At 31.9% G+C, this 16,856-nt stretch overlaps 1 protein-coding gene across 3 annotated transcripts in view; it reads left to right on the top strand.

Annotated features, from left to right (window-relative positions):
• The first annotated feature begins 5,772 nt into the window (after window positions 1-5,772).
• LOC143055584 (MAM and LDL-receptor class A domain-containing protein 2-like) overlaps window positions 5,773-16,856 on the top strand; it is a 55,755-nt gene continuing 44,671 nt past the window's right edge. For all 3 annotated transcript variants that reach the window (XM_076228743.1, XM_076228742.1, XM_076228740.1), the window contains exons 1-6: window positions 5,773-5,983; window positions 10,036-10,097; window positions 11,166-11,354; window positions 11,779-11,853; window positions 13,623-13,727; window positions 14,485-14,575. In XM_076228743.1, coding sequence (XP_076084858.1) covers window positions 5,902-5,983; window positions 10,036-10,097; window positions 11,166-11,354; window positions 11,779-11,853; window positions 13,623-13,727; window positions 14,485-14,575 — 604 coding nt within the window. In that variant the 5' untranslated portion in view covers window positions 5,773-5,901. The remainder of the gene's footprint in view (window positions 5,984-10,035; window positions 10,098-11,165; window positions 11,355-11,778; window positions 11,854-13,622; window positions 13,728-14,484; window positions 14,576-16,856) is intronic.

Genomic DNA, 16,856 nt, shown 5'->3' with positions numbered 1-16,856 from the left:
TACCAGGATTATAATTTAGTACGCCAGACGTGCGTTTCGTCTACATAAGACTCATCAGTGACGCTCATATCAAATTATTTATAAAGCCAATCAAACACAAAGTTGAAGAGCATTATGGATCCAAAATTCCAAAACGTTATGCCAAATACATCTACATGTAAGGTAAATGCTAACAATTATATGATTAATGGCGTTTTTTTTTGTCCTCCTTGATAGGACTGAAAGGTAACAACTGGTCCATATCCCTTTGTTTCCAGATGTACAGAACGCAGATTACATTGGTAACAGTTGTTTTTCTTTTCCTTTTTATATTATTTTGTTGTTTTTATTGTAATTATAAAAAAAAACTATTATTATAACTTTTTTTGCTAGAGATTTTAAAATTTCGTGTTAATTAGTTATCAAAGATACCACGATTATAATTTAGTACGCCAGACGCGCGTTTCTTCTACATAAGACTCCTCAGGGACGCTCATATCAAATTATTTTTAAAGCCAAACAAGTACAGAGTTGAAGAGCATTGAGGATCTAAAATTCCAAAAAGTTGTGCCAAATACAGGTAATGTTATCTATGCCTGGGATTAATTAATACTTAGTTTTTTTCGAAAAATTCAAAGTTTTGTAAACAGGAAATTAATAAATATGACTACATTATTGATATTCATGTTAACACCGAAATGTTGACTGCTGGGCTGGTGAATACCTCGGGGACGAAACTTCCACTAGTAGTGGCATCGATCCAGTGGCGTAAATATGTATCAAATATACCAGGATTATAATTTAGTACGCCAGACGCGCATTTCGTCTAAACAGGACTCATCACTGACGCTCATATCAAATTATTTATAAAACTAAACAAGTACAAAGTTGAAGAGCATTGAGGATCCAAAATTCCCAAAAGTTGTGCCCAATACAGCTAAGGTAATATATGTCTGGGATTAATTAATCCTTAGTTTTTCGAACAATTTAAAGTTTTGTAAACAGGAAATTTATAAAATTGACTACATTATTGATATCCATGTCAACACCGAAGTGTTGACTACTGGGCTGGTGATACCTTCGGGGACGAAATGTCCAGCAGCAGCGACATTGACCAAGTGGTGTAAACAGGTATCAAAGATACCAGGATTATAATTCAGTACGCCAGACGCGCATTTCGTCTACATAAGACTCATCAGTGACGCTTATATCAAAATATTTATAAAGCTAAACAAGTACAAAGTTAAAGAGCATTGGATATCCAAAATTCCAAAAACTTGTACCAAATACAGCTAAGGTAATCTATGCCTGGGATTAATTAATCCTTAGTTTTTCGAAAAATTCAAAGTTTTGTAGACATTAAATTTATAAAAATGACTACATTATTGATATGCATGTCAACACCGAAATGTTGACTACTGGGCTGGTGATACCCTCGGGGACGAAACGTCCACCAGCAGTGGCATCGAACCAATGGTGTAAATAGTTATCAAATATCCCAGGATTTAATTAAGTACGCCAGACGCGTGAATGTCTACATAAGACTCATCAGTGACGCTCATATCAAGATATTTTTAAAGATAAACAAGTACAAAGTTGAAGAGCATTGAGGATCCAAAATTCCCAAAAGTTGTTCAAATACAGCTAAGGTCATCTATGCATGGGATAAAATAATCCTTAGTTTTTCGAAAAATTCAAAGTTTGTTAAACAGGAAATTTATAAAAATGACTACATTATTGATATTCATGTCAACACCGAAATGTTGACTACTGGGCTGACGATACTCTCGGAGACGACACGTCCACCAGCAGTGGCATCGACCCAGTGGTGTAAATAGTTATCAAAGATACCAGGATTATAATTTAGTACGCCAGACTCGCAATTTGTCTACATAAGACTCATCAGTGACGCTTATATCAAAATATTTATAAAGCTAAACAAGAACAAAATGAAAGAGCATTGGATATCCAAAATTCCAAAAAGTTGTTCAAATACAGCTAAGGTCATCTATGCATGGGATAAATTAATCCTTAGTTTTTCGAAAAATTCAAAGTTTTGTAGACAGGAAATTTATAAAAATGACTACATTATTGATATGCATGTCAACACCGAAATGTTGACTACTGGGCTGGTGATACCCTCGGGGACAAAACGTCCACCAGCAGTGGCATCAACCCAATGGTGTAAATAGTTATCAAATATCCCAGGATTTAATTTAGTACGCCAGACGCGTGGTTCGTCTACATAAGACACATCAGTGACGCTCATATCAAAATATTTATAAAGATAAACAAGTACAAAGTTGAAGAGCATTGAGGATCCAAGTCTAGCATTTTTCGTATTTTCAGTAGAGCATATTCTCTTGATTCGCAATGCCTGGCTGAATGGGATACCACGAGAGCAGTGTTTAGGATGGCAACTTTTAGGAGAAAGGAATTGATGTTTGTCCGTTTGTTTGGTATGGAGGTCCGTTATAATGGTTCCGTTCTTGATGTAACTCGTAGTATCGAGGAAGTTTATTTTCTCCATAGATATGAATCATCTATGGAGAAAATAAACTACCTCGATACTACGAGTTACATCAAGAACGTTTCCTCAGTTTGAGTTTGTAACCCGGTTTTTTTTTCTCAATCGATTTATGAATTTCGAACAGCGGTATACTTCTGTTGCCTTTCTTTCAACTTTTTATTCGATAATTATTTGTTTAGTTAGGTGAATTGATTTTAAAACGGACAGTATGTACTCTAATGGGTACAAAAAGTGCTTCTCTGCACACCGAATTGGGGTTGAAGCACACAAATTTCAAAAGATCATTGAAGGCTTCTAATTATTTTTTATATTATTAGATCTTAAAATCGGCAATCGTGCGGAAATGTTTAGTATGAAAGGCTTCCGCCTCAACACTTTACACCTGATTGTATTGTTAAAACTTGTGACACTTGAAGAAGGCCATTTGTTGAGCCGAAATATTTGTCAGCACGATTTAATAACAACATTTTCGTATTATAACATCTTATATCAGTACCGTTGTGCAAATCTTTAGACTGATATATATATATAATTATTGGACAGCAATCGAGAAACATTGCCTTTTATAGCTAACTATGCGGTATGGGCTCTGCTCATTGTTGAAGGCCGTACGATGACCTATAGTTGTTAATGTCTGTGTCATTTTGGTCTTTTGTGGATAGGTGACTCATTGGCAATCATACCACATTTTCTTTTTTATAAGTTATCCAAAATCTTTCCTAAGCCTCCCATGATTGCCTTTAAACAACCTAACAGCCTGAGATATATACTTGTCCGTGCTGACTTTTCAAAACCTAACAATACTGTAGGTAATTGCCAGCCTTGTGGGGATAAGCGCTGCAAATGTTGCAACCAATTGTAGCATTCCTAAACATTTCACAGTTAGCCCACAGAAAAGATATATAAGATCTTCTACAATGTCAACTGCAAAAGTTCAAACGTGATTTACGTTCTTGAGTGTCCTATATGTGGTCTCCAATATGTTGGTGAATCTATGCAGCCATTTCACAAACGCCTTAATGGACACAGGAGTGACCTCACAAAAAAACCGTATATTCCTGTTCACTTCAGCTTACCAGCTCACAATCTGAAAGATTTTGATCACATGAAGATCCTTGTAATCGAACAGGATTGTGCATGGCAACCTAGGCAAAGAGAGAATCGGGAGAAGTTTTGGATAAAAGAACTGGATGTCCTCCATCCAGATGGAATCAATAAAAAGAAAAAATTAAATTTACAGTCTAATGTTTGTATTATGATATTCAGGATTTTGGATTAAAATCAATCGACCAAAACTTACCTGTATTATTACTGATCTATTTTTACACCGTATACATTATATATCTGTATTGTTAAAAACACTGTGGAAGGCCATTTGATGAGCCGAAATATTTGTAATTATTGTACAATTTATATCATCTGTTCAGTTTTTCCATCTTTGTGCGATGATATTCAACACTTTTTAGTGTTTTGATTTCCATCTATTTATAGGTATTCTTTTAGAATCATATAATTTTTCATGTTTGTGTAGTATTGTCAATTTTGATGATCCAATACCTATTAAGGTTACTGGTTGGTAGATTCTTATAGACTCTATATATATACTTATATATATATATACAAAATATGGCATGTTGCTTTTGAGAGATCACATGGCAAAGAAATAAACAACTTAATGTCATCGTCCGGCCTCAAACACTAAGCAAAGCCCAGCTAGTTCATTTTTCAATTATTCTGATGCCATACTCCACTCTCCATACTTTGTTTTATGTGTGTACTTTAAATTTAATGTCATACATTGTCTATTGAAAATCCATGTTTTTTAAATCCAATATTGTGTAGCTTTTTGATGCCGAAATAAAAGTTAATGTTCGACCTCGAGTTTTTATCTGATAATCAGAAACATATGAATGAATGATATTCAAAATAAATGTTTATATTTTACTGAGTTGCAAATTATATATAAGGACTTTAATTGTAGCAAATTATATATAAAGACTTTAATTGTAGCAAATTAACGATAAAGGAAATAAGAATAAGGAACCACATTTTATTTAATCTAGTTTGAAATTAAAATGTACCCAGAGGTGAAGTTGATTTGAAATACACACTTATTAGTTATTTGGAAAATTAAGTATAACCTTCATGATAATATTACGGGTTGTCGCCTTACATTTTTCTCACGCGATATTCAAATTACAAATCTGTGAGGTAACTTAATAAACTAGATTATATAAAATGTAATATATACTACTTATTTAACGAAAATGAAATGTTTAAATTATTTAGGAGTATTGTGTGCTTTCCGGTACATGATTTTAATCTTCTCACCTATTATGATTTTCTGTATGAATTCAGAAAGAGAAAAAAAAACATTCTCGACTGAAATCGACGTGTAACTCACATTTCAGTGTAGTTGGATTTGCAGTTCTGTATGTGTGAATATTTAAGATGTCACAATAAAACTATAACTATGTTTTAATACAGTCAGTGTGTCGAATAATGTCTAAAACATTAAGATTGTGCATAAATCTTAAGATGTTTGAACCATTTTAATAAAGTTGTTACACATTAAAATTGTGCTATAATTCTTAGTGAATGTTAACCATATAAAATATCATTTTGTGTGAAACTTGGTTTTTTGTTTCTTCTTTATGTGTTTTCAAAAGAGATGCGAAAGACACCAAAAGGACAGTCAAGGTCATAAGTTGAAAATAAACTGACATCGCTATGGCGAAAAAAATAGAAACATACCAACAGACAAACAGACAAACACCATAACACATCACAATATAGGGAACCAAAGACTGAGTTACACGAATCCCACCGAAAACTTGGGGCATTCCTAGATGCTCTTGAAGAGTAAACAGATCCACACGTGGTACCCGATTATCTTTTTGGAATTAGGCACCCGCGCAATTCAAATGGAAGAACTCTTCGTTTAACATGTATAACGTTTCGTTTCGTCACCATTCCAATTGATTATCTTTTGTTTAGTGCTTGCACATCCTGAAAGTCAATCAAAAATGAATATAAGTAATCACAATCAACATAAATATACTAGGATGAAAACAATAATGAAAATATACGTTCCAAACTACCGACACAGAAAAGTAAAATGAGGAGACCAAGTTTTATTTAAAGATATCTTCTACCTTACTTCGACACGTTATTATGAAATACAATACAATTACAATACAATTCATATAATTATGTATTTAAATCGCCAACGTCATTTCTTTTTTTGCAACGAGAGCATTCTTAGTACATATATCCGCATATATAAACAGGACTTTAAGACAATAAGCTACAAACAGAATTAAGTTTTAGGGAGAATGATGTAACAGAAAAACACAAAAAAAGAGAAATTCAGTTGAAAGTTTTCATTCAACATGAAAATTATGCTATGTGTTGTGTTTGTACTTTGGAATATTTATTTGATCAAATCGCATAAAATTCCAGCAAAGTATTTCGGTAAGTAGAACATTTATACTTTACCTTAATAATCATTTATAACTATTTGCATCATTCTTATGGATTATGATTTTGGTATTTAGGAGATAACTGTATTGTATTTTAAACTCCGACGGCATCAATTGGGGATTTGATGGTCGCAAATTAAGTTTACTGGCGACGCGTTAGCGGAGACAGTAAACGGGTATTTGCGACCATCAAATCCCAAATTGATGCCGTCGGAGCTTAAAATACAATATTGTTATCTCCATTCTAATGAAACTGACAGAAAACAACGTTAAAACATGTATTTAAAATCTGTCATATGCTGTCTGCGCTTGCGCGTACGTCCCATAGCATCAATTGTCAATTGATGCCATGTAAGAAAGTGACGTTATCCAATCAAAATGAACATTACAAACGTTGTTGCATTAGAATATGCATTTATAGAATTCTAATGGATTATCTTTTTATACTGACCGTTCGGGTTAATCAAATGGATCGATTTTTATATATTGTATCTTTACCATTCCAATGAATTATCTTTTGTTTGTATGGATGCGCATTTAGAAAATCTCAAATTCGTCATTCTTCCCTTTTGATGCTAACATAAAAAAGAAAATTTAAATGCTCCAGTCTATATACTCGATACCTAAACTTTACAATAACCAAACAATTACAGACCGACATAAAAGCGGTTCACCATAATCACCATAATGTTCGACAAAATATTTTTTACCACTATTCTGTGTACCGTAAAATGTTGCAATCAGAAATAATAGGATTAATATTCAAACAGCGGTTCAAAATCATGTGGATTCTTACACATTTTTAAGATCATTTGCACAATCTTGTATCACAATCCTTGCAGCTCTTATACAATCTAAACTGTTGGGTTTCCTTTCGCTAACCATACTACTAACAATGCTCAATAAACAGATTGGTTACACCGTTTCATTATACATAACTTATTTGTAGATAGGTAGAAACACATAACAAATCTACCGTTGTGGATAAACTTTTTTAAAATGTGTGTTACATTTCAATGTTGTGTTTCTGTTGTGTCGTAGTTTTCCTCTTATATTTGATGCGTTTCCCTCAGTTTTAGTTTGTAACCCGAATTTGGGTTTTTTTCACGATCGATTTATGAATTTCGAACAGCGGTATACTACTGTTGCCTTTATCTGAACTTTTTATTCGATAAACCATTTGTTTAGTTAGGTGAATAGATTTTAAAACAGACAGTCTGTACTCCAATGGGTACTAAATGTGCTTCTCTGCTGACCGAATTGTGGTTGAAGCACACAAATTTCAATACAATAATGAAGGCTTCTAATTATTTTTTTTATATTATTAGATCTTAAAATCGGTATCGTGCGGAAATGTTTAGTATGAAGGGCTTCCGCCTCAACACTTTACACCTTTTTGGGTGACGGATTTATATAAGTATTTCCGAACTAGTTTCGAAATTCCATATTTGAACTTCATTTAACATTGTAATATTTTATTCTTGTAATTTTTCCTTTATAAATACTGTTTAAACTAACGTAGCGAACAGAACCAGTTGATAATACTTTAGCCCACTTAGCACATATGGGAAAATTTGAACTCTTTGATAAAATGCTATCATATAATACTGTAAAACTATTAGTCACATGTAATTACAATAAGTATATGACAATGACGATTTTCGTCCATACAAGAATATTGAATTGCACTAACGCAATTGATTAGTATCATTGTGTGGAAAAAAATATCAAAAGAAAGGATTATGCAGCCAACATATTGTACGTAAAGATTAAATCTTATCTATTTTGTATTTCCAATTTCTATGTACATGTAGTTTCTTTAAATTTCAATAAGGGCATATACCTTTTTGTATCATACAAATCTACCACGTGAAATCTACTTCGGTTTGGATGATTTATCACATTGATAGAGAGGTGCACGTGTTCAAGAGAACAATTAGTTTTCTGTTATTTTTAGTTATTCTATATTTACAAAAAACATCTGATTTTATCTTTATCTTGTCCTATTTAACACAATCATCTTTTTACATCATTTTTATATATTTGCAAAGAAAACATAACTTTATCACGACAGTTCTATTCATATAGACATAAAGACCGACAATCTAATTGTGAATGTATCATGATGTGTTTTAGGAAGATGTGGTATCATTCGACATCTCGAATGGTTGAATAGTAGATATCAATCGGTCTATTTTTTTAATGAAATGTACAAGATTTGAGGGAAGAATGATATTTCATTGTAAATCAACATTTTTAAAACATGAGTGTTTCTTATTTTTAAATAAAAGTTTTGTTGGATAACATTTTATTTGGATTTGCAACCTATCTTTTTATCATACACCAATAGTTTTTAATGCGCAATCGAAATTAAATATAACAGTCCATAAGCGTAACGTTAAAAAAAATATAAGCCCATTCTTTTCATTATTTTAATTTTGCACAAAGTAAAGTGCAGGACAAATGACAACAGTAATTAAACTAAAATATATAAACTGGTGCATTGAATTATTTGAGACTGACAAGTATTCATCAAAGGAATAGGTTAATTATTTGGATTAAAATGTTTCTGTATGAGAACGATATTAAACAGAACATGTTTGCATAAAACGCTCTGTTTTAATTCCTAGATATACATTTACAATATTTTGTTTGAATAACGATTAAATTTTAGTTAAATAGTGAAACCAAAACTTCCTTGAATCGTACGCTTTCACGTTAACGGTTTTTACATGGCATTGTAATAATACTTTTATATTTTTACTTAAACCTTTTCAAGCATGTTAATTCCTTACTGTAATTGACATGTTACTTTAAACAAACTTGAAATCGAATCCATTTGAATAAGAAAGCTATACCCGGATATCAAATATTCAAATACAACATTTAATAATACAATGATTGAAACCTGAAACACTGTAAATATAACCGATTAACTTTTTGAATTAATTTTCTTAAAGCTCTGTATAAATCGAATAGAGCATCTCCTAAATTTGTTAATTTTGATGATGGCAACCTGCTTTTTATACAAGTTTGCTTTGAACTATGTCAACTGTTTTTAACAGCTAATTACATGTATTTTCATCAAATGTAATCGTAAAATAAACCACCTTTAAAGGATCAACTTCTGTGTCTTATAGCTCTAAATTACACACGAAATTAGAAAGTATGATTGATACTAGTCAATATTTTTCGCAGTAAAGGATAATAGTTGTTAATATGAAATGGCTATTTGCATTCCGTATTTCTGCTGCCCGTCTACGCAGATTAATTCCTTTTAATTGCACAAGGTGTTTAAATATTTATGATTTCATTTTTTTTTTCATGATAAAAAAAAGGATGTAATGCTGAGTAATATTACGATTTTCTGAGAAAGGAATCTGAACCAATTGTGTTAAGAAAACTCACGTTGTAAATGAGCGAAATATTTCTATTGTTGATTGTCAACGTCTTTAGCATAAAACAAATGGGGTTGGTATTTCAACTTGAAATTACATTTTTTTTTCAATATTTTTGTGTCAGCACTTTTATCGTGTGAATATAGTAATATGATTCAAAATGTGTATAAGAAATCACTAATATTTCGTAAAAGTATAAATTGATTGCCTAATTTAAAATAATATATTTATTTCCAGACCGTATATTTTCGCTCAACAGTAGAATCATTTGTATATATTTTTTTTTAATCAGTTGTGTTGTAGGTTTGTGTCGTACGCAGGTTTACACAGTTTTGCTTGCTTGGTCCCAATTATTGAAAATACAGTCCCTTAACTAGCAAAGAAATGGGTAGTTGTGTCTATTATTTCTAATCAAATACAGTGAAATACTGTGTATAGAGGTTTCTCGTTGGTTCACAGAAAACCGACTTCGTTGAAATGTGACCTTATAAATTGATCTATAGCTATTTATAACAGACCATGGGCACCCAACGAGGTGTTTATATAAAAAGGGATGAGTTTCTAATAGATTTGACAAACACTGCCGATTGTTGATTGATGAAAAATGAAATTCAAATGAGCTACCTTTTCGTTTTTTTTTATTCAGAAAATACAAAAATAGAAAATGATTTGAATGAACTTGAACAGCTACTAAAGGAACGAGAACATGTAAGTACAATATGTTTACAATTGGTATATAATACAAAAAGTAAAATCACAAAAATATTGAACTCCGAGGAAAATTCAAAAAGGAAAATCCCTAATCTAACTTCAAAATCAAGGGCTCAATCACATCAAACGAATGTATAAGACAGTAAATCTGATTAAAAGGTTTTTAAGTAGTTGATAGTAAACCAGTGTAGTACTGATATACAGTTCAACTTTTAATGTGATCCTGCAAGTCATGTTCATGTACAAGACAGCAAATTTGATAACAAGAATGTTTGAGGGGGTAGACCTAGGGTATGGGAGATGACTCTTACACATTTATTGAAAGTTATTTGAGCGTTTTAACATTGCAGTAATTGAACCAGTGAACAACCATTTATGTTTTTTATATTTTGCTGTGAGAATGATGTAGATAGATTCATTAAATAACACGTGTTAGACACCACCAAACATTAAATTTAGGAACTTCATTTTTTAAGCTTTAATAAACAAGAGCTAAACAGTTACCATTCATAGCTGAAATGCTATAAAAAAACAATAATGAAATGAAGAGTTCTACAACGACTATAGTGTCTTGTGACATAACTGAAAACAAATCTTGGAAGGTTTGAGAAAATAATATTTGAAACATGGATTGAATAATAAAGTTATAAGGTAACCATTGATTTAAGTGATAAGCGTTCAGTTAAAAAACCTGTACTTAACTTATGGTATTGCTTTTCAAATATAAACGGCACTATTCCAGAAGATAATATGATCTGAATCTGTCCTAGTATACGTTAATGCTAAAAGATAACCTATACTAGCACATAGATAGTACTTAGCCTGTCTAAACATTGAATTAATAAGCGTCTTCAAATAAATGGCTAATATTGTAAAACTTGTGATAAGAACATGCAAGGCCAAGACCGCCATACAATGTTTATACTGCTAGACTGATAACCTACCACTTAAACAGGTAAGTATAACAGTTAGGAGAAATGTAATTAGAAAAGATAAACCAATAAGCTAACGTTCTTGTGTTTGTAAAATTATATGTTGTATGTTAATTTTGATTTATTTTTTAAGGGTCGACATGTTACAATTGATCAAAAGTTGCATGCATCCGACAGACGGCTAGACAATTCCCAAGAGAGCATGTCAAAATTGACAGAGGAAGAAATGTTGTTGATAGAGAATAAATTAAAAGAATGGAGAAAATCAAACGTAGAGGGGGAAAAAGAAGACACAGAAGAATTACCAATAGAAAATCCTGAGGTAGAAAGAATTGCTAGCAAAAATTTATACTTTCTTACAAAATTTGAGGATTTTAATCATCCAATTTGTAAAGGTAATTGGATATCTGAGTTGAGCACTTTTACGCCGTTCTGTCGTGAACTTAGCTCTCATCATGAGAAAGCTTCAAGTTATGTGAACATTTGGATTAGACTTATATTTGTGTTTTCTAATAATTCTGTTTAAGCAAGAAACGGGTATACCTGAATGAATCCTATGATACTTTCTACCGTCTTAACATTTCACTGCAAGTATTCAACATTTTTGTATATCGGCATATGTTAACACAAATAATTTTAACATCTCGGTTTTTATCAAGAAACGCAATATATGCAAAATTTATTGAATTATTTCAATTTACATTATAAGAAAAAGAATCCATCATATTAAAATATTTCTTCTTCAGAATATTGATCCAGATGACCCTTTATCCAACCTGCTGGAAGGTATGGAAATCGAGAATAAAGGGAAAATTCATCTTGTAAGTATTGTAACAGAATTGAAGATTAAGACTTCGGAAGAAAGATTATCTCTAGTCTCACATTAGGGAGTTAGAATATGACAAAACTATAATGATAGCAAAAAGTAAAATCACAAAAATACTGAACTTAGAGGAAGATCAATTTGGAAAGTCCATAATCACATGGCAAAATCAAATAACAAAACGCATCAAAAACCAACACGATTAAGAAGTTTGATTTTCATTGGTCCCACAGCAGAAAATGGTTTCTATAAATAGACACAAAATACTCTAGATAAATGTGGTGTTTTTGCCATTTACAGTTATTATTGTTTAAACGGAGGGCTTTTCTATTCATTTAGTGTGTATGTCATTATTTAAAAGACAAGTGTTTAGATTAATTCCGTTATATAAAAGCAACAACAAAAGCGCTTTGACGTTATAATGATATTTCAATATTGGATAGAAATTAGCAAATAATAAAGTTCTTTGTTTTTTTTCACAAAAATACTGCTGCATTATTTTGATCGACTATATTTCGAAAAATTCAAAGTCATTATTGCAAGAATTAACTCATTTTTTTTTAATAAAGTGTTTAAGGATACAATTTTACTTGTATCAATTCGAGAATATGGCAGTTTTTTTAACTGATTGATAGCGTTATATTTTGTCAATTTTTATTGACTTCCCCTTCCTTAGTTTGCTTTAGGGTGCGGTAGATTTGTTTTACTTTTGTAATTACATAGAACAATATCTGAGAAGCACATACAAAGTAAGCGAGTAAATTGTAAATCGTACACGTGCTTCTTCATGTCATGACATATTGGATATACAAATGTGTACATTGGTTGTCAAACTTCATATGTTAGTAATTTTGTTAGGTTACTGTCTAATGGAAGCATGTCTCACATTCATATATAACGTAACATTTTGAAAATCTAGAAGACCGATCGTATCTATTTTCAAGTTTGTTACCAAAAAACTAAAAAAAAGATTTTGATGCACAAAGGTTCTTAGATTAAATCATGTGCAAACTTAACCACCAACGCTAACATTTTTGATAGCAATGCTTTAATGCATTACAAAATATAGAAATATGATAGAAAAGTTCTCAAGAGAACTTTCCAAAAGCTAGTATTCATTAGAGGATGTCACAAGCAGTAATAACGAAAACTCCTGTTTAATAGTAATTATAGTTGACAGGTTCAGGGACTTCAGGGAAGATAGAGCTAAGACGTACGAGGATTACCACGACTCACACAGGCTTATACCAGAACAGATAGCACAATAATTTGATTAAATGTAACTATAATTAACAGGTTCAGGGACTTCATCCAGAAGATAGCGCAAAGACGTATGGAGATTCCTACGACTCACACAAACTTATACCAGAACAGATAGCACAATAATCTGATTAAATGTAATTATAATGAACAGATTCAGGGAGTTCATCCAGAAGATAGTGCCAAGACGTACGGAGATTTCCATACTCACATAGACTTATACCAGAACAGATAGCACAATAATCTGATAAAATGTAATTATAATGAACAGGTTCAGGGACTTCATCCAGAAGATAGCGCAAAGACGTACGGGAATTTCAATGACCCACACAAACTAATACCAGAACAGATAGCACAATAATCTGATTAAATGTAACTATAATTTACAGGTTCAGGGACTTAATCCAGGAAATAGCGCCAAGACGTACGGTGATTCCCACGACTCACACAGGCTTATACCAGAACAGAAAGCACAATAATCTGATTAAATGTTATTATAATTAACAGGTTCAGGGACTTCATCCAGAAGATAGCGCCAAGACGTACGGTGATTCCCACGACTCACACAGGCTAATACCAGAACAGATCGAAGAAATTAAGTTAAAGAAGTCGGTGAGTAGGTTTAATGAATATCAATTATATGATCATTTTTTATAAATCAAATGTTTTCAAAAGTATAAATATTCGAAATACTAAGGGTTTTCTTATTCCGGGCATAGTCGTATTTGCCACAATGTCTTGGAATTTTGGGTCTTCAATGCTCTTTAACTTTATACTTGTTTGGCTTTCTAACTATTTTGGTCTGAGCGTCACTGATGAGTTTTCTGTAGAAGACACGCGAGTCTGGTGTATCAATTTATAAGTCTGGAATCTTTGACAACTAATTACCGACTAAATGGTATACCGAACAGGATGACGGGGTGGAAAATAGATAAGGCAGTTAACTCTTTACAAATCAGCTGAACGCTTCACTCAAATACTATTAGTCAAAGTTCTCAATTATCAAATCAAGTCTTTGTATAAATGCTATATATCCAATAAAATTATTCCTGTAAATTGTGTACTTTTATAGCCATTTGAAAGTAATAAAAGCAAGTGCAAAATCAAACTTACAGTGACTTTAGCTTGTTATAAAACCAAGTATAAACCACTATTCTCTACATAAATACATGCATTAAAAGTCAGGAAATGGCAGTTGTCATCCATTTTGTTGATGTGTTTGAGATTTTGATGTAGTTTTTTTATTTGGAAAATCCCTTATTAATTTCACTCGGTGTTTGGTATTTTTGTTATATTGTTTTTGACTGTTTTGTTCCTTACCACTGACTTAAATTCCTGATATTAACACTAGATGACATATTTTTTTCAGTTCGAATCAAATATCAGAAATAGAAATTTTGATACTTATACTAATTGGCTTTGGAAAGACGGAATTGTTCCCTATAGGATATATAACATGTGTAAGTACAAGAATTGTTCCCTATACGATATATAAGATGTGTAAGTACAGGAATTGATCCCTATTGAATATATAACATGTGTAAGTACAGGAATTGTTCCCTATAGGATATATAACATGTGTAAGTACAAGAATTGTTCCCTATACGATATATAACATGTGTAAGTACAGGAATTGTTCCCTATAGGATATATAAGACGTGTAAGTACAGGAATTGATCCCTATTGGATATATAACATGTGTAAGTACAGGAATTGTTCCCTATAGGATATATAACATGTGTAAGTACAAGAATTGTTCCCTATACGATATATAAGATGTGTAAGTACAGGAATTGATCCCTATAGGATATATAACATGTGTAAGTACAGGAATTGTTCCCTATAGGATATATAACATGTGTAAGTACAGGAATTGTTCCCTATAGGATATATATCATGTGTAAGTACAGGAATTGATCCCTATTGGATATATAACATGTGTAAGTACAAGAATTGTTCCCTATTGGATATATAACATGTGTAAGTACAGGAATTGTTCCCTATAGGATATATAAGATGTGTAAGTACAGGAATTGATCCCTATAGGATATATAACATGTGTAAGTACAGGAATTGATCCCTATTGGATATATAACATGTATTAGTACAGGAATTGATCCCTATTGGATATATAACATGTGTAAGTACAGGAATTGATCCCTATTGGATATATAACATGTGTAAGTACAGGAATTGATCCCTATTGGATATATAAGATGTGTAAGTACAGGAATTGATCCCTATTGGATATATAAGATGTGTAAGTACAGGAATTGATCCCTATTGGATATATAAGATGTGTAAGTACAGGAATTGATCCCTATTGGATATATAACATGTGTAAGTACAGGAATTGATCCCTATTGGATATATAACATGTGTAAGTACAGGAATTGATCCCTATTGGATATATAACATGTGTAAGTACAGGAATTGTTCCCTATACGATATATAACATGTATTAGTACAGGAATTGTTACCTATACGATATATAACACGTGTAAGTACAGGAATTGTTCCCTATTGGATATATAAGATGTGAAGTACAGGAATTGATCCCTAATGGATATATAACATGTGTAAGTACAAGAATTGTTCCCTATACGATATATAAGATGTGTAAGTACAGGAATTGATCCCTATTGGATATATAAGATGTGTAAGTACAGGAATTGATCCCTATTGGATATATAAGATGTGTAAGTACAGGAATTGATCCCCATTGGATATATAACATGTGTAAGTACAGGAATTGATCCCTATTGGATATATAACATGTGTAAGTACAGGAATTGATCCCTATTGGATATATAACATGTGTAAGTACAGGAATTGATCCCTATTGGATATATAACATGTGTAAGTACAGGAATTGATCCCTATTGGATATATAACATGTGTAAGTACAGGAATTGTTCCCTATACGATATATAACATGTATTAGTACAGGAATTGTTACCTATACAATATATAACACGTGTAAGTACAGGAATTGTTCCCTATAGGATATATAAGATGTGTAAGTACAGGAATTGATCCCTATTGGATATATAACATGTGTAAGTACAAGAATTGTTCCCTATACGATATATAACATGTGTAAGTACAGGAATTGTTCCCTATACGATATATAAGATGTGTAAGTACAGGAATTGATCCCTATTGGAAATATAACATGTGTAAGTACAGGAATTGTTCCCTATACGATATATAACATGTGTAAGTACAGGAATTGTTCCCTATACGATATATAAGATGTGTAAGTACAGGAATTGATCCCTATTGGATATATAAGATGTGTAAGTACAGGAATTGATCCCTATAGGATATATAACATGTGTAAGTACAGGAATTGATCCCTATTGGATATATAACATGTGTAAGTACAGATATTGTTCCCTATACGATATATAACATGTGTAAGTACAAGAATTGTTCCCTATACGATATATAAGATGTGTAAGTACAGGAATTGATCCCTTTTGGATATATAACATGTGTAAGTACAGGAATTGATCCCTATTGGATATATAACATGTGTAAGTACAGGAATTGATCCCTATTGGATATATAAGATGTGTAAGTACAGGAATTGATCCCTATTGGATATATAACATGTGTAAGTACAGGAATTGATCCCTATTGGATATATAACATGTGTAAGTACAGGAATTGTTCCCTATACGATATATAACATGTGTAAGTACAGGAATTGATCCCTATTGGATATATAACATGTGT

The sequence above is a fragment of the Mytilus galloprovincialis genome, chromosome 12 (assembly GCF_965363235.1).
Source record: "Mytilus galloprovincialis chromosome 12, xbMytGall1.hap1.1, whole genome shotgun sequence".
In the NCBI taxonomy this organism is placed as follows: Eukaryota; Metazoa; Mollusca; class Bivalvia; order Mytilida; family Mytilidae; genus Mytilus; species Mytilus galloprovincialis.
Note: the sequence above shows the minus strand (reverse complement) of the source record. Positions and strands in the feature narration are given on the sequence as shown.